The sequence below is a fragment of the Pecten maximus genome, chromosome 5, assembly GCF_902652985.1.
Source record: "Pecten maximus chromosome 5, xPecMax1.1, whole genome shotgun sequence".
NCBI classification, from domain to species: domain Eukaryota; kingdom Metazoa; phylum Mollusca; class Bivalvia; order Pectinida; family Pectinidae; genus Pecten; species Pecten maximus.
The window spans coordinates 3,672,521-3,697,265 of NC_047019.1; the positions used below are offsets into that span (position 1 = coordinate 3,672,521).

General features: G+C 35.3%; 1 protein-coding gene across 1 annotated transcript; it reads right to left on the bottom strand.

Moving 5' to 3' along the window:
• Positions 1-23,522, bottom strand: LOC117326887 (pyridine nucleotide-disulfide oxidoreductase domain-containing protein 1-like). The gene is made up of 14 exons (XM_033883685.1): positions 23,288-23,522; positions 22,371-22,451; positions 21,232-21,351; positions 20,659-20,730; positions 19,632-19,688; positions 18,194-18,267; positions 15,059-15,219; positions 13,267-13,361; positions 10,976-11,087; positions 5,095-5,207; positions 3,880-4,002; positions 3,377-3,514; positions 2,958-3,030; positions 1-1,183 (listed from the first exon to the last, which is right to left on the bottom strand). The coding sequence occupies exons 1-14, from the start codon at positions 23,363-23,365 to the stop codon at positions 1,008-1,010; spliced, it is 1,473 nt and encodes a 490-aa protein (XP_033739576.1). The 5' UTR covers positions 23,366-23,522; the 3' UTR covers positions 1-1,007.
• Positions 23,523-24,745: the final 1,223 nt, after the last annotated feature.

A 24,745-nucleotide genomic window follows, 5' to 3' on the forward strand; every position in this document is an offset into this window, starting at 1 on the left:
AACATAGCGTTGTTTCATTTAATCAGACAACAATTCATAAAAATAAATAACATTGTATATCCAAAATATCTCCTATAAAACAGAGGTACAGAAGTGTATTTTCCAATCATAAAGGGTACAAACAAATTTGCCTGAATTACCAAAGTTGACCTAAAACATCATTGCAAAACTGCAATAGGGGTGAGCTTGATAAAATTATTATCATTTGAACTCTGGTTTAAAAAAAAAAACCCATATTTTATAGACTCTCTTTTTCATTTTCCAATACTTTTTATTTAAAACCTTAAGATTGTATTGGCAGATCAGTGAGGTAAACAATATTTTTACGTGCTTCATTACGCACATCCTTCCCCTTTCCAGGAAGCTAGGTACATGTACTGGTGGATGTGCCCTTAAAAGGGCAATTCCGGTAATTACGATAGTAAGGACAGCCAACGGCCTAATCAGTTAGTTTTTTTTTAAATATTTTATCCAGAAATAGTAAAAGCCTATTTCTAAAATATATTTGTTCAGGATCTCAACATCACAAGTAAAATCAAAGGCTCAATAGCAATTATACACAAATTCGTTGATGCATTAAAAACTTGAAATTTGAAAAAAAAAAATGTATTTGTTTTAGGACTCAAACTGATAAAAAAAAAACAAAAAAAACCCTGATAATATAAAAATTACAGATTTTTAGATATTGAATCCAGCTGGTTGCCGTGAAAATTTTTGACAAACCTTCCATGGAAACATAATTATTTTGTATCTGTTGTGTTGACTGTGAGGTTAAAGAGAGAAAATATTTACTCAGACAACTGGTTCCAGTTAAAGTGACAAAGATATTGATGAAATACAAACGCTGCTAAATGGATTCCACACTTTTTGCTGTCTTCTTTCACCGAAACTGACAAGGTGAAACCTACAACACTAGGGAGGTGTCCTATTTCCTATTAGCAGCACTTGTATCTTATGAGGACGTCTATTTCTTCCATTAGCACCCCTAGTATTTCAAAGAGCAGCTGTCAGTCAAAAAAATCCTCAAGATCGATGTTAGGATCAAGAAGGTCGTCCTTGAAGGGTGTCAAGTCTATCTGGTTGAGAATAAGATTTTCAAATGTCTCTTCCAGATCCGTCTCTCCTATAAGGATGGCACCCTGCATTGTACCATCTTTTAGTACCGCTTTGATGTATTCCTTACCTGTAAAACAGGTACAAATGTGTGAATACACAAACTGATGTGTTACAAATATATTGTACATTAAATGGGTACATACCTGTCTAATTACAGATATATATGTCTAATTACAGATATATATGTCTAATTACAGATATATATGTCTAATTACAGGTATATATGTCTAATTACAGGTATATATGTCTAATTACAGGTATATATGTCTAATTACAGATATATATGTCTAATTACAGGTATATATGTCTAATTACATGTATATATGTCTTATTACAGGTATATATGTCTTATTACAGGTATATATGTCTAATTACAGGTATACATGTCTAATTACAGGTATATATGTCTTATTACAGGTATATATGTCTAATTACAGGTATATATGTCTAATTACAGGTACATATGTCTAATTACAGGTATATATGTCTAATTACAGGTATATATGTCTAATGACAGATATATATGTCTAATCACAAGTATATATGTTTAATCACAGGTATATATGTCTAATTACAGGTATATATGTCTAATTACAGGTATATATGTCTAATCACAGGAATATACACTGTATGTCTAAATACAGGTACATGTTTAATTACAGTTACAGGTGTTTAATCAGACGTATACATGTCTGATTGGATGTACAGATGTTTTATTACAGGTAAAAACTTCTAGTTACAGGTACAGGTGTTCAATTACAGGTACAATAGATAATATCTAATTATAACTCACATACAAAGTCGAGAATGTATGTAATTACAGTTTAAGTAAAAATTAAGATCTACATAGATAGATATTAAAATACAAAAAACACATATCTAATCAGGTAGCTTCATGTACATAATTAGTAATCATATAGACATTTAATAAGTTATGACAGGTATTTCTCATCAACTACATTCAGTGTACAGAGTCCAGTTAGTGATAAATACCCTGATCTTCACACATTGCCATAAATGTCCTAATGTGAACGTTAGTCACAGAGGAGCGGCGAGGAGGGGTAGGGAGCATGAACATTTTTGGATAATACAAGTTTTAGGTGATATGTACAGGTTTTCGAGTACATGTAATAATTATATTTCGAGTTCCATAGATTTCAACAATTCATTGGAATAGAAGGCTGAAATGATTTTTGAGTTACCTCCCCTACAATAGTCAATTGCATGCTACAATGTTTCAATACATGTACTGTATATCCTAATTTTCTTTTATCAGCTCTTTATATAAAATTATCAGTGCACAATTTTGTTTAAATTTCTCGCATGGACGCCTCTTAAGATACAAAACTACTTTTCATCGACTGCAGGTTGATTTTCTAGGCCCTTATGTCTTTCTACCAAAAAATGTTTTAGGGTTATAGTTCCTGGCAAAATTTTAACACTATTTTACTTTTGGCGAAGTTTTTAAATATTCCAAACATCACTGATGATGCCAGGAACAAAATTGTCAGTAGGAATAGCTGGAAGCTTACATGCACAAGTACTTTCAAATTGGTCATATGTAGCACAGGGGCTAGGCACGATTTTCCAAATGATAGTCCATATATATATAAGGTCACTATAACACATATATATATGGACTATCATTTGGAAAATTGTGCCAAGCTATATATGGACTCTCATTTGGAAAATTGTGCCAAGCTCTATATGGACTCTCATTTGGAAAATTGTGCCAAGCTATATATGGACTCTCATTTGGAAAATCATGTCAAACCCCTGTGATATGTAGGACAGGATAGAATCTGATAACCCAGACTTTATATAGGTAACAAAAAACTTACCTTTTGTCATCCGTAACAGCAGTTCATGGTTACCTTCTAAACCCTGAGCATTAAATTTCCCCAGCAAAATCACCTTAAAATATGTGAAAGTTATATTTCAATTTTAAAGTAGTTTTAAAATTTCTGATGCTGTACAAGGGGAGGTAACTTGTACAGAAGCAGTGGTCTGTCTTGTCATGAACTAGACAGAACAAGAGGCCAAGAGGGCTTGCATTGCTTACTTCGATATTTCAGCAATCATATAAAAAATCTCTTTTGATGACAGTACTTTAAATTAAGCGATCAAATTTAAAGTTGTTAAAAAAAACAACATTTACATTGTTTCAACTACTGGACCATCCTTTTGTTCCCAAAATTTTGTTGAATTCAAACATAATAATTATGAATGATTCATGCAATTGCCACTTCCAGCTACTTACCTTGAATCCAAAAAACTTGGTGACATGTGCAAACATTTCAAAGCAGAAGTCAAGGGAGATAACCTCACCCCTGACTTTGGCCACCATACACTGAGCTGTATATGCACCCATCTGTCTGGCCTGGGTCCACAGCCTCATCTGACAAATATATTGAAAATGTTTCCATAATTTACTCAAATTTATGGGGATCACAAAAGAAAAACAATCAATTTGATAAAATCAATCAAATTATATTAATCTGGTCATGAAAGGTTTAACATCTTTCTTTCTTTCTTTTTTTTTTTTTTTTTTTTTGCAAAAAATGACCGCAGAAGAATTCTTAAACGGTTTTTCTTAAAAATAAATGTAAATAAATGTATGAGATATCTAATAACATTGAAATCAATTATCAAATTAACAAAAATTTCAAACGAAAAATGAAAGTTACAGCATGCATGTAAATGAGTCATCCAAGAACTGACAGTTTTCTTTGGCAGAAGAGGAAGTTCTGTGACATAACATACCTGCATCCAGTGTGGTGAGGGTGTCCAATTAGCACTACAGACATCTCCCGCAGCATACACATCAGGGACTGTAGTCTCCATCCTCTCGGTTACCAACAATCCACCATCTACTGCTACTGAGAACTGAAAGAAATTCAAAGAATACGGACTACAGTGTATAGATTTTCATCCTGTAAATTACAGGATGTACAGTAATAGTGATACAGCTTTACCCCTTTGTGGGATTATTTAGGATGCTGCTGTATACGTATATTGGTAAATGTTTGAAGAATTGAACACTAATTATTAGTTTAGTTTAAACATATTTTATTGTATCATAAATATATAAAGGGATCCAACTTATATAAAGCCCTTTCCCAAAGACAGAAATATTTACAACTTTACAATTATTTACAAATTTATAACACAAATATTTACACAAGATGACATTAGAATTTAAATAAAGTAATTTTCATTTTTGAAAATGTGAGTTTAAGAAGAGTAGAGATAGGGTGATAATTAGAGGGAAACGGAGGGAGAGAATGTAGAAGTCTCCTAATTATATTCTTACAAACCTCATTGTATCATTCTGAATATAAATAATAATAAGAGGCCCGTAAGCCTTAATGGCCCCTCCATCCCAAATGGTCAAACAAGACTCATTTATATAAATTACAACTGCCCTCCAACAATGATGTTTCAGATCAAATTTGGTTGTAATCCATTAAGGCTTTAAGGAGGAGTAGCATTTCAAAGCTGGTTATGTGTGATGAAGGGTCAGGTGTTAGTGACCACACCTGTCCTACTGACCACTACTGACCACAACTTACCTGGTTATGTGTGATGAAGGGTCCAGTGTAAGTGACCACACCTATCCTACTGACCACTACTGACCACAACTTACCTGGTTATGTGTGATGAAGGGTCCAGTGTAAGTGACCACACCTATCCTACTGACCACTACTGACCACAATTTCCCTGGTTATGTGTGATGAAGGGTCAGGTGTTCTTGACCACACCTCTCCTACTGACCACAACTTACCTGGTTATGTGTGATGAAGGGTCAGGTGTTAGTGACCACACCTGTCCTACTGACCACAACTTACCTGGCTAGCTAGGTGTGATGAAGGGTCGGTGTTAGTGACCACACCTGTCCTACTGACCACAACTTACCTGGTTATGTGTGATGAAGGGTCGGTGTTAGTGACCACACCTGTCCTACTGACCACAACTTACCTGGTTATGTGTGATGAAGGGTTGGGTGTTTGGGACCACACCTGTTGCACTGACCACAAAGTCACAGCCATATACTTGACCATTGGTCAGTTCCACATAGACTGGCCATTGTTCTGGGGCAATGAAAACAGATCTTTAATACAAAATTGAGTAACGAAACCAACACTACAGTATCTAACAAGACAGAAAAGATATAACAATTGTTTTTGGTTTATTTTGTTTAACGTCCTATTACAGTACCTGGCAACTGCCCTACATAGGTTTCGAACTTGCAACCCAGAGGTGTAGGGCTAGTGATAAAGTGTCGGGACACCTAAACCACTCGGCCACCGCGGCCCCAAAAATTGTGTAATAAATGTGTATGTGTTCTAGATTTCACCCAGGTCAGCATCTTTGCTAGCCAGGGGTTACAATTTGCCTACTTCTCTTCAGATCGTGACCCATGGGCAGCCAAGATGACTGGTCAGAAACTAGCTGCTTCCACATTTCCACTGTCTCCTGAGTCATCTAGGGACAATTTCATTTCAGCTTATTTGGTAGAGGCACCAGACTAGTACATAATTGTATGCCAGAGGTCCCAGATTCAACCTCACATAGAGGAAATGAAAATTGACAATACCCAACAAATTAAATTTATGAAGCAAGATCTTGCTTAAAGATGCTACGCCGACAGTGTATACACCTGAGTTGTCACAAAAATTTAAAAAACGGCACCCACAACATGGCAATTTATCTAATTAACACTAAAAGAAGAAAATATTGAGTGGAAAAAAACGGGAGCGTACACAGAAATTCTTCCGATTGTCCGATTTTAATGGAGAGCGTTGTTTACATGTTTTGGCTTTAGGGTAGCCATCATTAGGTTCTGACAAAAAAACAAATTCCTAACTTTTGGTAGGTGGCAATAATGTAAATTATTGTTGGTATTGTATAAAAACAGCTGATTCTTGCTTTCAATCGTTCATAATAACTCTTTAGGTAAAGATGACCATGACAACGTCTAGCTGGGTTAATCGGCTTTAATAAAGAATGTTGACTAGTTTCGACACACGTGGCGTGTCGTCATCAGGGTTCCGTAATCAGGGGTCTGATGACGACACAACACATGTGTGGAAACTAGTCAACATTTTTTATTAAAGCTGATTAACCAGACGTTGTCATCTTTACCTATTGATAACTCTACTACTACGGCTGGACTCTTGTATTCCTTGTGGAATCAGTCTGCTGGGCCACACAGAACTCTACTGCACCATCTACACAAACGTTGGATCTCCCTCTCCCCGTATAATAACTCTTTGTCAGAGAAGTATTTATAGCCTTAAACCAATATATAAAGTTCCATTTCTTTGATATAGCATCGCCCCCAGATGATATGTAGCTCACTATATATTTTCTTTTCCATTGACGGACTTTTTAAAAATTTTGCTTTTATATCCAATTTTTTATCTCCTGCCATAAAATGTGGGGTGGATGGGGTAAGGGCATCTAGTGTTGTCTCTCTATATATGAGTCACATCGTGTCACGTCACGTCACATCACGTCACGTCCTGTCATGCACGTCCCGTCCCAATTTAATGTGAACACATATACAGTCAAACCTGTATTAAGCGGCCACCCAAGGGGCCGATAGATATTGGCTGCTTAAGACAGGTGGCTGTTTAAACCAGGTTGGTCAGAAACGGCCAGTTGCCCAATTCTTTTTTCAACAATTTATTGAATTAATCATATTATAATGCACTTATTGATATTGATAACAATATACCATGTACAGTGTATTTTGAAATGAAAACCAACAAAGATCAAAGTTTTGATGAATTTGATAAAATACCTGACATGTGATCATCGCGGATGTCTAAAGTGTACTTCCAGACAAAATGGCCGCTTAATACAGGACGATACAACGACTCTGGGCAGATTTTTGTGGCCGTTGGCCGCGTTAGACAGGTGACCGCTTATTCAAGGTTCATTATATAGTGTTTTCCATTGGGCGGACCACAGACTGACCGCTTAATGGAGGTGGCCGCTTATTCAAGGTGACCCTTAGAGCAGGTTTGACTGTATAGCAACTTCATTTTTTTACAGATTTTGGTCAAACTTTATAAAAAGATCAGTATGAGTTTACTTCAGGCATTGTTGTGTTTCAGAGTTTCAAGGTCAAGGCCAATGTCACACTTGCTATATATAGATAACCATCAACTGATACGAAGTTTTATCAAACTTTATATAAAGCTCATATATGGCAGCAGGGGAATTTTTCTTACAGACATTTTCTAGTTTTACATGTAACTCCTACTATTGCTTAAGATTGCTTCACAAACATTTAGGTCGCTGTGACCTATATTTCTAGTGCTTAACTGGTTATAGTCAGATTTGCTGCATTTAGATTTCAATCAAGTGAATACAGCAGAATTTTTTGTTATTATAAATTTTCCCGAATCTTTGAACTCTCAAGTTTAAAAATTCTGGATCTTGCCATAAAGTAATGGACAAAATTGGTTAATGATGTCTGACCAAAGTAGAGCTGGACATTGATATTTGAAATATTAATAACCTAGCCTCCGAGTCCTGAGATAATGATGAATGAAAAATGAGTCAATGAGGAAAATTTAACCTATATTGTAGAGGATTAAGGAAAAGGCTCTGAAATGGGAGATAGAAGAACGGTAAAAATTCCTAATTAGGTGGTAAAATGGCCGAATTTAGATCATTGTTTGATAAATTGATCTCCCTGGATTCATACACACACCCGTTCGCTGCCTAACATCACGAAAATTGTAGATCATCACTCTAAGTCTAACGAGAAAATGATCCGTCCTTCTTTCTAATCCCTTATCCGAGATTCTAGTGTCTAGTTTCATTAACTGGACAAATACCCAGCCACACTTGACCCGGTCAGTTCTATAGCCTGAACCCAAACACGTGTAGTAGTTGTTGATGTATACAAACAACAGAAATTTCATATGCAGTAGTTTTATTGTTACAGTAATTTTATATAACAGTGTTAATGCATTAGATGTTTTATTCTATGTTATTCTGTATACAGTCATACAAAAGAATAAAATGTTTGTCACAATAAATAAATAAATGAAATATTTATCAAAATAAATAAATACATTAATTATTTATCACAATAATAGATAAAAAAAATAAAGTTAAACTGAGATTATAATTAATTTCGATGCTAAATATAGATAATATATTTAACAACAGTATTTAATGATTTGGCATTTTTGCATAATTCTAATCATTAGATTAGCATGGAGTCTTTGCCATATAGATATATATTTACTTATTTCAACTACAAGTCATAATGATACAAAATTAATAATATGTAATTGCTGTTCAATTTCAATTTTTCCCCCCTCTCAATATGAACCTAACCAGAAATAGGAATGAAGTTAAACCCAAGACTTCAAACAGGGGCCAGGGGTATTGTGAGCTTTGCTCACTTGCTCTGATTTTTCTGAGTCCCTGGAAAACAACAAGAGGCCCAGAGGGCCTGTATTGCTCACCTGGTTGGATTTAACCAAACGTCAAAATATGTTCATGTTCAATTTGTTAATAGCTTTATTTGTTAATGTCTAACCACACTATATATATATATATAGTTAGGGGAAGATTATATGTATACAGTTATGGGGAAGAGACCTCAACTGCTTCAAAGATAAAACCAAGAAATGGGATCAATTCTCCCTCAGGGAGTGGAAAGACCCCAAAGATTGTTTCTACAACATGATTGTGTTTAAAGTAACTAAACGCTACGGTATGGCACAACCTTCGGACCAGGTGTGCTAAAAATAAACAATTCAGTTTGATATGATACTGAAATGATCATGAATGTTTTTAATTTTTGAAAATAGTTTAAAATATACACATATCTCTTTTGTTGGATTGTTGTTAGAAATATACAAGTAATTTTAGGGTGTGGGTGTGACCATGCATTATGATGGTAACTTTTTACTACTGTGACCTCACAAGCCAATCTCACAGGGCTTTAAGTAACATATAACATCAGTTAACGACGAAAACATTATAAAGTAAGTATTTGTATATATTCTGAAACCTTATAAAAATCGGGGTCATTGGTGTATAAAAAAAGAGTATATACTACATGCATGGAAAACCCTGATTTTTATAAGCTTTCAAAATTTGAAATTAATTTTCTGAAACAAATGAATATTGGGCAATATTGATTAAAAATTTTGTATCATCCACCCATCACACTCTATGATTTTTCCTTAAAATCAAGAAAAATCACAAAGCATTTTACTGTAATATCTGCCAACACATGGCTATATCAACCAAGAAAAAACAATTGACCTCAAACTTTGTTCTCAGTTATTATTTTTTCTTAGGTTAATATAACCTTGTATCAACCTCATCAAAGGACTATAATTGTTCAGTATCTCATTGGACTCTATAGGGTTTTCTATGGACAACCCATGTGTGACCTTGAATTGAACTGATGACGTCATTGTACAATAACAACAAACAAATTATCACATTCCCCGGGTACCTGTGGAGCTGTTGGATGATTAACCTGAGTTTCCTGCTGTATGGGAAATTTCAATTAACAGTTTATGAGGTAATGGTATTCTGACAATGGGTCACAATGCATGATCTGCTAACGTAATAAAAACATGGCCACAAAGACTAACCAACATGGTGATGTATATACTGAACATGATCGGGACAAACCACACGAGACCATTTCCTCACGCGGATTCAATCCTGATAGATTTTTAGATTGATGATTTTGCATATAATCATCACTGAGAGATTACCTTGTATAGATGTACCTTGCATACACATCAGCATTTTAATGGATGAATATTACACTGATTTTTCTACCAGCAACCACAGGGACCTGGCACAAATTTCAAATCAAACATCTATATAATTATATTGTTTTATTGTTGGTTTGAAATTAAAGTGCAAAGTCCCTGTGCAATCAGATGTAAATGCTAATGTGTAAAATCACACTGACGTAAAGCTAAAATACAGACATAACTTTGGACAAAGGGGAATCTACACCAAGTCTTGAAGTTTGAGGAATATCCCTCCAGTACTTCTCAAGAAATATTGATAACGAGAATTGTTTTACGGATGAATGGACTGCCAGCCACAGACATTAGATGGTGGGCTAAAAATGGAGTACCCACAGAAAAAACAAACATGTTGGCCAGGAGACCCCATATAATATGTCCAAATGGACTCAAACCTTGGTGACCTTGTTGAAAAGCTATTATGCTATCTACTCATGTATACGGTATGGAAGATGCTAAAAATGCTGATAAAGGTCAAAAGTAAAATGATAGGTCACATATACAATACTGGGTACATTATCTCTAACAACCTTTCAGTTTCTACATATTAAACTTTCCTCATCAATGATACAAGATTCCTGAAGCTTGCAAATGCTTTCAAAACAACTGCGTGATTCAATGAATTTACATCTTATTGCAAAGATGGAATATCAAGATTTAATTTAGAATATTTACATTTGGCGCTCAAGTCCCCTATTACCTCATCATTAATCTGGGTGGCATTTATGAGCACATAAATGCAGTCTAGATTACATGATGTGATTGTTACACCATTTTGATCAATATCACAGAAATGCTTGATTTTTACACTGCACTACAAATGAATCAAACGCATTGAGGATTTTGTTTAAACAGAAAAATTGTTTTATCATGCATCTTTTTGGCGTTGTGTTGATCTTAGTCATAGCAAGGCTTTGTACTGTGTGTCAGACAAGTTGCTATTCTTTCAAATGAACATGAAGGGAATCGAGTGAAAATAAACAGACATTTATTAATTTAATTATTATTAAAGAAAGACAATCTAAGAAGTCCAGCAAAAAAGTGTAAAGACTCACCCTGAGTAAAGCCTGGCGGAGTAGAGTCAGTCATTCCCTTGGCAACGAAGTCATCAGCAGTGTGGATGACCTTCACCTCTACTCTGTACTCCACGTGAACCTGATGTGATATCTGGAAGGACCGGACCCAACGTGTTAAATAATTATCAACTTATAATGAGTTACATCCATTACTCAACCATAATCTAAATACTGTGAACATATTTAATTTTGAGAAAATCTATCTTTTTTTTTAATTAGCATATACCATCCCGGTAACTGAAATAAAATTGATTTGTATAGTGAGATAATGATTTGCCATACCTGCTGAAGGAGACATACTGAAACTGCAATCAGTGCAATCATGATTAAACAGAATGTGTGAAAATCACTAAAATAAAGTTGCTCTAAAAATATGTACTTTGACAGTATGTATCACAGAACCAGTCTTGAGCTTCGAATTTAACATCAATCGTGACCTGTTTGTGTTAAATTTACCCTGAATTGTGTCTCTTATTAGTGTTAAATTTACCCTGATTTGTATCTCTTATTAGTGTTAAATTAACCCTGAATTATGTCTCTTATAAGTGTTAAATTTACCCTGAATTGTGTCTCTTATAAGTGTTAAATTTACCCTGAATTGTGTCTCTTATAAGTGTTAAATTTACCCTGAATTGTATCTCTTATTAGTGTTAAATTTACCCTGAATTGTGTCTCTTATTAGTGTTAAATTTACTCTGAATTGTGTCTCTTATAAGTGTTAAATTTACCTTCAATTGTGTCTCTTATTAGTGTTAAATTTACCCTGAATTGTATCTCTTATTAGTGTTAAATTTACCCTGAATTGTGTCTCTTATTAGTGTTAAATTTACCCTGAATTGTGTCTCTTATTAGTGTTAAATTTACCCTGAATTGTGTCTCTTATTAGTGTTAAATTTACCCTGAATTGTATCTCTTATTAGTGTTAAATTTACCCTGAAATGTGTCTCTTATTAGTGTTAAATTTACCCTGAATTGTACCTCTTATTAGTGTTAAATTTACCCTGAATTTTATCTCTTATTAGTGTTAAATTTACCCTGAATTGTATATCTTATTAGTGTTAAATTTACCATGAATTTTATCTCTTATTAGTGTTAAATTTACCCTGAATTGTATCTCTTATTAGCGCTAAATTTACCCTGAATTGTTTCTAGTCAGCGTGACATTTACCCTGAATTGTGTCTCTTATAAGTGTTAAATTTACCCTGAATTGTCTAATCAGAATGACATTCACCCTGAATTGTGCCCTGTCAGTAGCAAATTCACCCTGAATTGTGCCCTGTCTGTGTGAAATTTACTCCGAATTATATGCCTTGGTTGTCCTCGTGAAATTTAGCCTGAATTATGCCTCATCTCTCCAAAATTTACCCCGAATTAATTGTGTCCAATCAACATTTAAGTTAACCTGAATGATCATGTTTTACTCTGAATTGTGCTCTGTCTATGTGAAATTTAGCCTGAATTGTGCTCTGTCTATGTGAAATTTAGCCTGAATTGTGCTCTGTCTTTGTGAAATTTAGCCTGAATTGTGCTCTGTCTATGTGAAATTTAGCCTGAATTGTGCCCTGTCAGTAGCAAATTTATCTGAATTGTGCCCTGTCAGTAGCAAATTTACCCTGAATTGTGCCCTGTCAGTAGAGAATTTACCCTGAAATCTTCCTTGTTAGTGTGAAATTTGCATTGACTTGTGCTCTGTCACGGTAAATTTTTCTCTGGAAAGGCCACAGGCTCTCCCTCGTTAAGTCTTCCTAAGATGCATTTAGATTTCAAATGAAACATTTGTATTGTGGGCAGTGACATTTAGCCGACCTTTTACGTGCAAGCTAGTAATAGTACATTAGCGATAATGTTCATGATAATATTCAAATACATTGTATACATATAATATGTACATCTATATAAGATGTATTAGGAGCATGTTTGTTGAAAACAGCACAGGACTTTCATTAATGATGACCTTGCAAAATTATTCATGGAAAAATTCTGGAAAGATTGTGGCTATTTGAGAAGTTGGTCTCATGTTGAGTAAACGTCACAATATCAATTAGTCTTTGTGGCTTTAGATAATAGCAGGTTCTACATTCTAATGTCAGACAACCATTACCCTGTGAACTGATTACTGAAATATTTCAAACAGGAAATGTTTTCACAATAGGCTAGACAGTCTCCATGGCAACAAGATAATTCGTATTGTCTGAATATCTCACCATGGTCAAGGTTTTATCATCTAGTCAATAGTTGGTTACCATGGTAACATTGTCATATAACATACTTCCTGTTGACCGGTCATTTTTAGATTTGCTGACCAATCTGGACCAAGGGCACCCCCAAATGTTTCTTCTTTTGGTTCCTCTTGAAGGTTGTTATCTACAATTTATAAAAACCATATGTCATTCTGGTAAGATACAATCTGCTTCCAACAGACTTAGCTAGGGAGTATGTCACCCTGGTAAGATACTAGCTGCTTCCTACTGACTCGGCTAGGGAGTATGTCACCCTGGTAAGATACTAGCTGCTTCCTACAGACTCGACTACGGAGTATGTCACCCTGGTAAGATACTAGCTGCTCCCGACTGACTTGGCTCGGGAGTATGTCACCTGGTAAGATACTAGCTGCTTCCTACTGACTCGGCTAGGGAGTATGTCACCCTGGTAAGATACTAGCTGCTTCCTACAGACTCGACTACGGAGTATGTCACCCTGGTAAGATACTAGCTGCTCCCGACTGACTTGGCTCGGGAGTATGTCACCTGGTAAGATACTAGCTGCTTCCTACTGACTCGGCTAGGGAGTATGTCACCCTGGTAAGATACTAGTTGCTTCCAACTGAATCGACTAGGGAGTATGTCACCTGGTAAGATACTAGCTGCTTCCTACAGACTCGGCTAGGGAGTATGTCACCCTGGTAAGATACAAGCAGCTAATTCCTACAGACTCGACTAGGGAGTATGTCACCCTGGTAAGATACTAGTTGCTTCCTACAGACTCGGCTAGGGAGTATGTCACCCTGGTAAGATACTAGTTGCTTCCTACAGACTCGGCTAGGGAGTATGTCACCCTGGTAAGATACTAGCTGATCCCTACAGACTCGACTAGGGAGTATGTCACCCTGGTAAGATACTAGCTGTTCCCTACTGACTCGAGGGAGTATGTCACCCTGGTAAGATACTAGCTGATCCCTACAGACTCGGTTAGGGAGTATGTCACCCTGGTAAGATACTAGCTGCTTCCTACTGACACCGCTAGGGAGTATGTCACCCTGGTAAGATACTAGTTGCTTCCTACAGACTCGACTAGGGAGTATGTCACCCTGGTAAGATACTAGCTGCTTCTTACAGACTTGGCTAGGGAGTATGTCACCCTGGTAAGATACTAGCTGATCCCTACAGACTCGGTTAGGGAGTATGTCACTCTGGTAAGATACTAGCTGCTTCCTACAGACTCGGCTAGGGAGTATGTCACCCTGGTAAGATACTAGCTGCTTCCTACAGACTTGGCTAGGGAGTATGTCACCCTGGTAAGATACTAGCTGCTTCCTACAGACTCGACTAGGGAGTATGTCACCCTGGTACGATACTAGTTGCTTCCTATAGACTTGGCTCAGGAGTATGTCACCCTGGTAAGATACTAGCTGCTTCCTACAGACTCGGCTAGGGAGTATGTCACCCTGGTAAGATATTAGCTAGCTGCTTCCTACCAACTTGGCTTGGGAAGTTTCTAAGTATTTTTAGGCAGTTTCTTTAAATAAATCTTCTGAACATTCCATAAAAGTTACATCACAAATATCATGTTAGTATAGAGCTAATGGTTCTCAAGAAGAAGTTGTTCCAAGGAAACATTGTTATTCATGAACAGCCTCAAAATTGTTGAACTATGAATCATACAAACGAAATTCGCAGATAACATTCCAGACTTTCTTAGAAATAACGATAAAAATCTTGAATTCTACAATCCTAGAGTTAGAAAGTTGCATGCTGCCATTTTGTTTGTTTTTCCTGATCAATCTGGAAATGGTGTACATTACTATCTTTATTGCAAGGAGCATAAAAAAATCATCATCTCACCTTCGGAGGTATATTTAAGACGTTTTGAGGGTTTGCTTCCCTCGTCTTTCTCCGAATTAAGTTTCGGTAAGAAAAACTCTGCCGCTCCAGCATCAACGAAGGCACTAGATATAGACTTGTCTTTGATGGCCCAGACCACCTCGCAACCCTGAACTTCATACCTGGAACATAATATAGTCTTGACATAGGCATAACATAATAATATATTTAAATTTGCTCTGAATTTGCCAAATTGACACAATGCTAAGAGGCAGTTGCCACCATACGCCTATAACACCCAGTGCCTCGATCAGGCTATAACACCCAGTGGGTCATGTGACATTAAAAAAGGCGAGATTTTTTTGTGTTGGTTTAGTTTTTTTTCAAAGTTAACGAAAATGGTAAGACAATAAAAAAATATAAGTATTGAACAGTGGTTTTAATGTTGTTATAGTCGATATGACAGCAAGATGTATGGTGGGTTAATGTAGCATGTGAACCCTAACGGGTTCCCATGCCATTTGCCCACCATACATCTTGCTGCCATATCGACTATAACAGCATTAAAACCACTGTTCATTAATTAAATGTATACCACTAGATATAGATTTGTCTTTGATAGCCCAATTAAATCACCTCACAGCCCTGAACTTTATACCTGGAACATAGCATATTCTCATCTACTTCACAGTGTTATCTTGTGGTTGCTAGGGAAAAGATAAATCGATCTTATAATATATACACAGGGGGGTAAAGACAGCCGGTGTCCTATAAAATTGTGATCCCCATGAAATACCGACTCGGGTCAGTATTTTATGGGGGGGTCAATATTTTATATGACACCGGCACGCGCAATATGACGCTGCTCACAATAACGTAACTTCATCATTTTACATTGAGTAACCAAGTCGTAAATGATGACGTCATAAATTTTGACACACATTCCAAGGAGCATTGAAGATGGCGCGATGAAAAACTTTCATAAAAACTTACGTTAGGTTGCAAGTAAGTGAGAAAAATAATCAATCACGGGTCTGTTCTGCGAACTCTTGCACTCCGGTTGGGATATCCCTGTCCACGGAACAGACCCATGATAGATTCTATTAGTCTTTACATAGGCATAACATAATTATATACATACCACTAGATACAGCTCCTGTTCTTTAAATTATATATATACTTAATTGAGCCTCGAATTTTCAGAAATATTGCCAACTCATTTATAATTATAGTATTGTTTGAGACAAGTTGGGTAATTCAGTTTGAATATACAAGAGCTGTCCATCTTCATAATTTTTCTTGTTCAAAATATATATTTTTGAATTTTTAACAACTGTATACGATGTGTAAGATCATGTTTCGTAATGATGATATAATTATGAAGTATCTATTATCATTCACTATTGTTTATATATTAATATATTTGTATGCTTATGAGCCGTAGGGTTTCAAATGAAGTAACCATTGAAAATCTATCAATTATCATCAAATGGTACCTGTGATTACAGTAAGTGTACATGTAACCACTTTTAGTGATGAAATGTGAATGAAACCATTTAACCCTGACTGATGAACACCAATGTCTCTTCAGGTGTAAAATTTGAAGGTAACAGAAATTTCCTGCGATTCGCAGCAAAGCACGTACATGTATGTCTGTTTGTTACGAGAGAAAGTAACTCATGAATATTGATGAGGGAAAATGAGTTGTACGTAAATTGTATGACGTGTGAGCAGGTTGTGTGGTGTACAGGTGAGTTAGCTCATTCTAGCCTGCGACCTCAGAGTTCACGGTCAGTTTTATGGTTTAAAATTTTAAAAGTGGTAAGAGTCGGAATGGAATGTAAGTTTTAAATTTTATATGCTGAGTTTAAAAATTTTTGTCCGAATGTTTTCAGACTGCTAGTAAATACCATTGATGTAACCGTCAAAAGGTTTTCCAGAGTTTTTGACTTAATTATTAAGTTTTCTCTCTGGTTGTTAACCCTGGACATTTTATGGATGTTTTAGAGAGTGTTTGATTATGTGAGGAAGGCATAATGATTTATGTTGATGTACTATATATATACATGTTTAAAATTATTGATTAAATGCTGCTCCACCGGGGCGCGCAGGCACAGGCAATGTATTTGAGTGTTGGAGTTATTATTTGAGGTTAAGGGGAATTGGTCCTCTGTTCGAAGTATAGAACAGACCATGCTATGGGTTGAATGAAAATGAAATCTGTTGTCAGGGGTTCATGAGATATATATCTCCAGCACACAAACTTTTCATTTCAAAAGTGGTCAAGTATGACTTTAAATACCTTCTCCTTGACCAATGGCCACCAAAACCTAAATCAGGTGTAGACCTTCATGGTGTAATGTGATGGTGTGAACATGAACTAAATCTATAAGGGTTCGTAAGATATCTTGTACACAAACTTTCTATTTCATAAGTGGTCAAGCATGACCCTTGATCATTTAAACTCGACAACTAAAATTTTAATCAGTCACAGTGGTCATATAAATCCACATTCATACTAATTGGGGGAATTGATTATTAGAAAAATTGTTCGTGTACATGATGAGCCCTAATAATTTAAATTTAGAACTTGTAGATTAAATTTCATAAACAGAGGATCTTACTTGAGTGGCTATTCATTATGGAATTTATTGAACAAGTTTAATCGATTCAATATTACACAGCCAAGAGTGTAAGGTTCTGTTTATCACATATAACTTGTATTTATGAGAATTTGAAATTTCTTTTTTTATAACACAGAAGAATTTCCACTTGGACAATATATGTTTTTCGCTTCCAAGACAATCATATGTGACATCACATATTCATTGTGATGTCATCTGCCGAATTCTCAAAGTTAGAGGGAAAATTTGTTGCATTTAGCCTGCAATTAGCCAATTGCAAGGGGCCGATACATAAACAGTGGCTCAACAGTAAAAAGTACGTTTCTTTTGGAGCATTGAAATAATATGCATTTACATTCTTATTGGAATGCAAAAGGTACGACAGGCATGAGCTGACCAGTCTTCATGAGTGATGCAGACAAAGAAATCTCACACCCGAGGATTAGATTTTTGAATATCTGGACATTATGATTCAAGCCTCGTTCTGGAAAAAAAGAAATTTTGCTATCTACCCCTGTACGGTTTAACCTACACAAGTTCTGTTGCGATCCCTCCATTTCCTACAACCAATATTCTACGGGCTTGGTGTAGATGTTTCTGAAACTCCTGCAAAAAAAGGAGAAACAACATTTTATTTCTAGTGTGACAACTGATATTGAATTAAAACAATAAATAGCATATTAACTATCCAATACACAATATCACAAAATTTTGATATCAATCAATGATAGACTGTTTAAGCATGCATATTGTAGTCAACAAAAACAATATTTATACATTGTTAATAATTCTACCATGTTTGCTATGCAACGCCAGTTTTGATTGGTTTAAAACCATGTATTATTTTCCAATAATACACACTCGTGTCAATAATACACGCTCGTGAGTCACAGCTGTTACAATGTTATGTATCTAATATTCACCCATTGGTAATACGGTTACTGTAGCCGAGTGGGCTAATGGGTTAGTCTCTTATCGTTTTATCACGATGCGAGTTTGAATCCTACGAAGGCCGCCTTTTTTTTTCATCCCCTTTTTTTTTAAATTTTCAAAATCAATGCTATATGATAGATGTTCTTGATTGTAGTACTATAGTGCCTGTAAAGAAATGTATATTTTTTCAGCAAAATAATGCAATACTCAAGAAATAAATTACAAGGTTTTCCCGGGGTTTCTTTGCCGTTTTTCTATTAGAAAGAGGTAGATCTCAGAACTAAACAGTACATGGTAGAATAGAAATAATCAACTTTGACTCATGTATTGTTGCAGGATACACAACTCGGACTCGGATATTTTGCAATTTTAATTAATAACTCAGGCCTGCGGCCTTCGTTTATCAATTTAATTGCAAAATATCCTCGTCCTCGTTGTATATCCTGCAACAGTACACGAATCATCGTTAATTATTTCTTAAATAACATTGTTTTCTTGCAAGTGAACATGTGAAGGCAGGTTTTGGATCATAGGTACAACTACCACATATTGGCTAGTGTTCCGTAACTGGAGTTTGGGGTTGGGTAAAGTTTTCTGCATTAGGTCCTACATGTATCTCTCAGAAATGCTATACCAATAGATGCTAAAAACCTCTGTAAAATTTCAGACCTAATAAGGATGAACTGACTTTGAAATTGATTGTCTAAGTTGTCAATCTCAAGAACCCAGATGTTAAAAAGGTGATTATAGGCTAAATACAGTTTAACACCAATTTTAAAAATCCTGATAAAATCATTTCTTGTAAAACTAGCTTGACAGAATTTTATTAGATTATATCACTGGTCAGTCTCCTCCTACCTGTCTACTTTCAGGAATACACACACACACAGGTTTTGAAGTAAAGGAGAAATGATATTTTTCACTTATCAAGTGATTAAGCTAATCACGTACCCTTTGAACAACTGGGCCAAGGAACTTATGTATACAAACTTATTATGTAACAATACATGATGACATCACAGTTGTCCTCCTCTTACCTTGACACTTTGTGTATCACGAATACCCAGAACATATTGGTTGTCCTTTGCAATGACCTAAAAGGAAAAAAAACAGATTCAACAGGGATATCACAAAAATATTTTTTGACCTTAATACAAATACAGTCAAATATCATTATCTCCAAGTCAGTGGTGCCATGAGAAATCTTTGGTTTATTGCCCTGTGCAAAGCTAGACTCATTTTGAGGCAGGGGTCTCCTTGTAGTAGTTGGTGACTAGCTCACTGAACAGCATACAGGAGGCCTGTCACGTGCCATCCAGAGTAATAAAGGTAAAGTGTCTTGCCCAAGGACACAACCAACACAGCACAGACTTGTCTGTTTCAAGGAAACATAAACACAGGTATATAGGGAGTGTTAAATCAAGCATCTCGGATCTCCACCAGAGGTTACATGGCTGGCTCTCTAACCAAATGAGCTATAGCTATCAACGCTCCCGAGAACACTTTGAGATATATCCGAGTATCCATGGTAACCAAGTAGATATGTTATATAGAATTTTTATTGTCAGAACTGAGTTTGTACTTTGAGTTAAGCAGAGTGTTTGAGCTTGAAATAACAAAGTTTCATTGCATCGAAAACAGCTGTATTGATATTCTGGTATTCTGAAGAAATTATCTGTATAAATTTTTGTTACAATGTTTTAAAGCTGTATATTTCACATGATCATTATTAATTAATGTAAACTTTATTTATTTTACAACAATTGCGAAACAAGTTATATTAACTTATATCAATCACGCTTGTTGGCCCGGATGGAAGCACGCGAGACATCTTACTGTGGGAGGAAACTGGAGTACCTGGGGAAAACCCAGGTGGTCGGGCAGGTGACCCAATACCTTTTCAAATCCGATCGGGGAATCAAACCCATGCCGCCTAGGTGAAAGGCAAGTGTGTTACCACTGTACCATCCGGCCACCCCATGATTATTATGAAGATATGCCCTGGGAAATTTTACACAAAACAGATAGTCAAAATATTTATTGACAGATTTATCATTCCAATACCTTAGGTCGGCCTCCGGAACAAATACAGAGTTGTTTGTAGTGAAACGTCTGTCCATCACGCACTGTTACCATCTACAAACAAAAACAAACAATTTCTAGTAACTATCCTAAAAAAAACCTCAGCTTATGACCAAATTTCCTAGCGGGTACATGTTGTACTGTGGCTGATTAATATATAAATGTCTGAAATACTGATGACAAAAGAAACTAGGAATACAAATTTAAACTGAAATATTTTGAAATCAACTTATTAATAACTATTTCTAAAATATTTTTCAAAACTCTCTCTCTATCATAATCACTAAAATATGCTGTGAACATGTATATCAGACACAATTTAGAGATGACATGTACCAAACTGATCATTTTTATAGCCATAAAATGCTTTTAAGTAAAAAGGTAATTCATCAAGAGGCAAAATTTCATTTCAGTTATTAAAGTTGTTATTTTGGATAAAAATGCTAAGATACATATTTTTGAATTTCCTGGCATAATATGAAGCATAACTAGTTACATCACAAATAAAAATGAAGGAAAGTGTATATATCAAATGTGTAACAAGTATAAACATACATGTTCTTCAGCATCCAGTGCCGTGACCTCTGTCTGAATGACCTTGACATTGGGACAGTCCTGCTGTACTGACATCCAAGGTCGTTCCTCTACATCAAATTCTTCCAATGTTTTAGATATCTGTAATATTAAGTAAGTATTATCTATAACTGGGAAACAGAGTCTCCACTGATTTTAAATTCTTCCTATTTTTACTTTTTTTTTTTAAAAATAACTATAAATACAACTTTATTTAATTCTATCAAGCAATAATGAATACCGTATTTGACCTAATAAGGACGCCCGATACGTTTTTTCAAGAAAATAAATCTTTGACTGAGTGTCAAAATGGTGTTCAAAAGTAATTATTCATGTGAAATGTTTTGCTACTTTATGTGTTCAATTTTCTTCAGCAAATTAAGTAACTGGAACATGAGTTTTCGCCACATTTTGTCTATTCCTACAGATGACATGTCAGTGCAAAGAGCACCCGAAACTAAACACACCTACAAATAATAACTTACCATCTTTATTTGAAGATAAAGTAAAAGACTTCATTCTTGTTGATAAATAACTTTTGTTCAGAACAGAAAGCTAGTAAAAGACATTGTAAATCAATTATTAGGTCAAAGAAAACGATGTCTGATATGATCTGGGAAATCACCTGTGTCTATAAATAGAACACAAAAGAGTTCCATTTGAACATAAATGGTGGAGCACACGTTCTCTGGTCTAAAGATCAGCTGGCATGGTTTACAAGTTTACAGGAGTATTCAAGTGATGTTTAAGCTTAATATATGATAATGAATGGATATCTTCATCTGGAATATTTTTATGACTGAATATTTTACCGTTTCCATAGCCTTGGGTATTCTGCTATAAGGTATAATCTATTTCATAAAACTTCAGAATACCTAATCTTAATAAGGGCGCCCCCACTGTCAATTACCTGCGCCCTGCGCCCTTATTAGGTCAAATACGGTATATTGGCCCTAGCTGATATTAAGCCATGTATGATAATAAGCCCATATCTGGTAATCTGGTTTTTCATTAATCAGAGGTGAACAATTCCCACACGGGACACAGCATCAGACAGATGGAATGTTAGTGCTTACTGGTTGTGCTATAGCATTAACTCCACACACAGTAACAAGATTTACCTTTTTGTAGTTCGTGATGGCTTTGATGAGTGGGGAGGCAGTAACGAGTAGAATTTCAACATCAGGACACTGAGACGACAGCTGAAACAATGATTAATAACCAATTAGGCTATTTAACAATTAAAAAATGTGTTTTAACCAAATCTCATATCAGTGTTCATAGCAAGATAGATGTACATGTGCAATAAACATGAATAAAATTCAAACAGGATATGTTGATCATGTAGTAATCCTATTATAGGTTAACATATATTCGCCATTGAAGGTTTGAATTGTATCGTGATTTGAAGTTTATTATCAGATATCTAACATTTTTGTCAATCTTCAAGGTTTGACAAATAACAAAACTGTATGAACCTTCAAAGCTATATATGTTATAGGACTAGATCATGCAGAGAAGTGTGGAACAATATTAATGTATGCTCTACACATACAAATGTAGGTGCTTAGCACGTTTATAAGTTCAAGACCGATTATAGACTAATATATAGAGATATATTAGTCTATAATCGGTCTTGGACTTATAAACGTGCTAATTATATATAAGCACCTATGCTCTACATTTGTCTACAATTATAAGTGCTCTGTGTATTTTCTAGCCTAATTGATTTTTCAGACATTTTACTGTGCATATAATATTGATAAACATACAGTTAATGTAGCCATTTTAACTTTATTGTAGTGCACTAAGAGGGTATACTGTAATAGCTAATAGTAATTCTGCAAAAGTCTAAAATGTCAAGTGAAATGGAGACTGTAGACTCTGGAGCAGACGACAGATTGTATTGTGGAATCGATACAAATTTATCAGCAAAATTCTAAATCATCAGAGCGTATGAAATAATTGTAACTTAAATAAGTCATTCGACTGTTTATTTAGACAGAAAAAAGGACAAAATATTGCGAAAACAACAAACCATTTCAGCACAGCTCACTCCTGCAATCCCTCCACCGACGATTACGAACTCGAATGCGTCCTTCATTTTTTCAGCCATTTTTGATTGTTCGATAAATTCCCACAATCAGACTAAAGCATATCTGTTATCTTATTTGTTAAGACGAGATACACTACTTGTCATTCTTTAGATCACATCATTACATCTAAATATAAATTTCTTCTTCTGGCGAAATAAGAAAGCTCATGGGCGCAGCCATTTTGTGTTTATATAAAAGAGTACTGATGAAGAAGGAAAGCGGTAACGGAAATCCGGATTGGGAGTAGAGTGATCACACATTTACATATTAATGATATATAAAAATATAATAATTATAATACATTAATATTAATATTGCTCAATTGATTTTTAATTGTAAAACATGAAGCAACGTACTTCGGGAATGATGCCTTCTGTTTTGGAAACGACAGATCCATCCAGTATGTATAATAATGTCACAAATCATAGATGTAATCTTCAAAACTCAGTCGTTATCCAAACGCAATGATTCACAACGACTTGATAATGATTCTGGAATAGTGAGACCATGTGTTCTTAAAGGTAAGCGTCTTCAAAGTCATAAATGACAGCCACCATATGTCAAACAATTTATGTCAGGTCCTTGTGATGTCACATTTTCAAACAGAGGGTCAGGTTAGTGACAGTATACATCACAAAAAAATGGCTTTAAAACTATGATAGAGAGAGAAAACGTGTTCCATAACCTCACCAACCCGATTATCTCAAAATTCAATAATTTAGAATCACTTTTAATTCAGTGTAGAAAGTTTCAAATCATTGCTGAAAATTTACTTAATCTGCACTCGACGTGGCAAATTTGAAATATTGGTAATACTTTCTCTTAAGTTATTTGTTAATTCGTCCGAGAATGAAACACAACTGTGAGAATTACAAAGGGCATCACAGAATGTAATGTTAATCAAATACTCCCCACAAGTAACAATGGACATTTCAGACATATTTTTACAAATATAAATGTTCTTCAAATGTTGATAACATCGCTGTAAGGACCCCCCCCTCCCCCCCCCCCCCCCCCTTTTTTTTGGAGGATTTTTTATATAGCCTTAAAAATGCCCTTGACGACCCAAAAACCTGGGAAAGATAAAGATGGTTTTGTCATATTTCTTGAGGATATCTCTGCTGCTCCTAAACAAGAAAATAATGAAAATGGATCCTGTTCATATCTTAATTTAACAGAAAGTAATGAAATTAATTTTAACTAATGTATGCTCGCGATGCTCTCATGTTGTGATTGTCATTTGTGGATAGATCTAAAAACATATATAATTGGGAAATGGCTTCATATAAATTTGAATGCCTTTGCCCAATCCTTTTGTATATATTGATGCAAATGAAACATGTTTTAATCAAATCGAAAAATAATATGGCCGAAACTGGTTGAAGCTGAATATATATTTT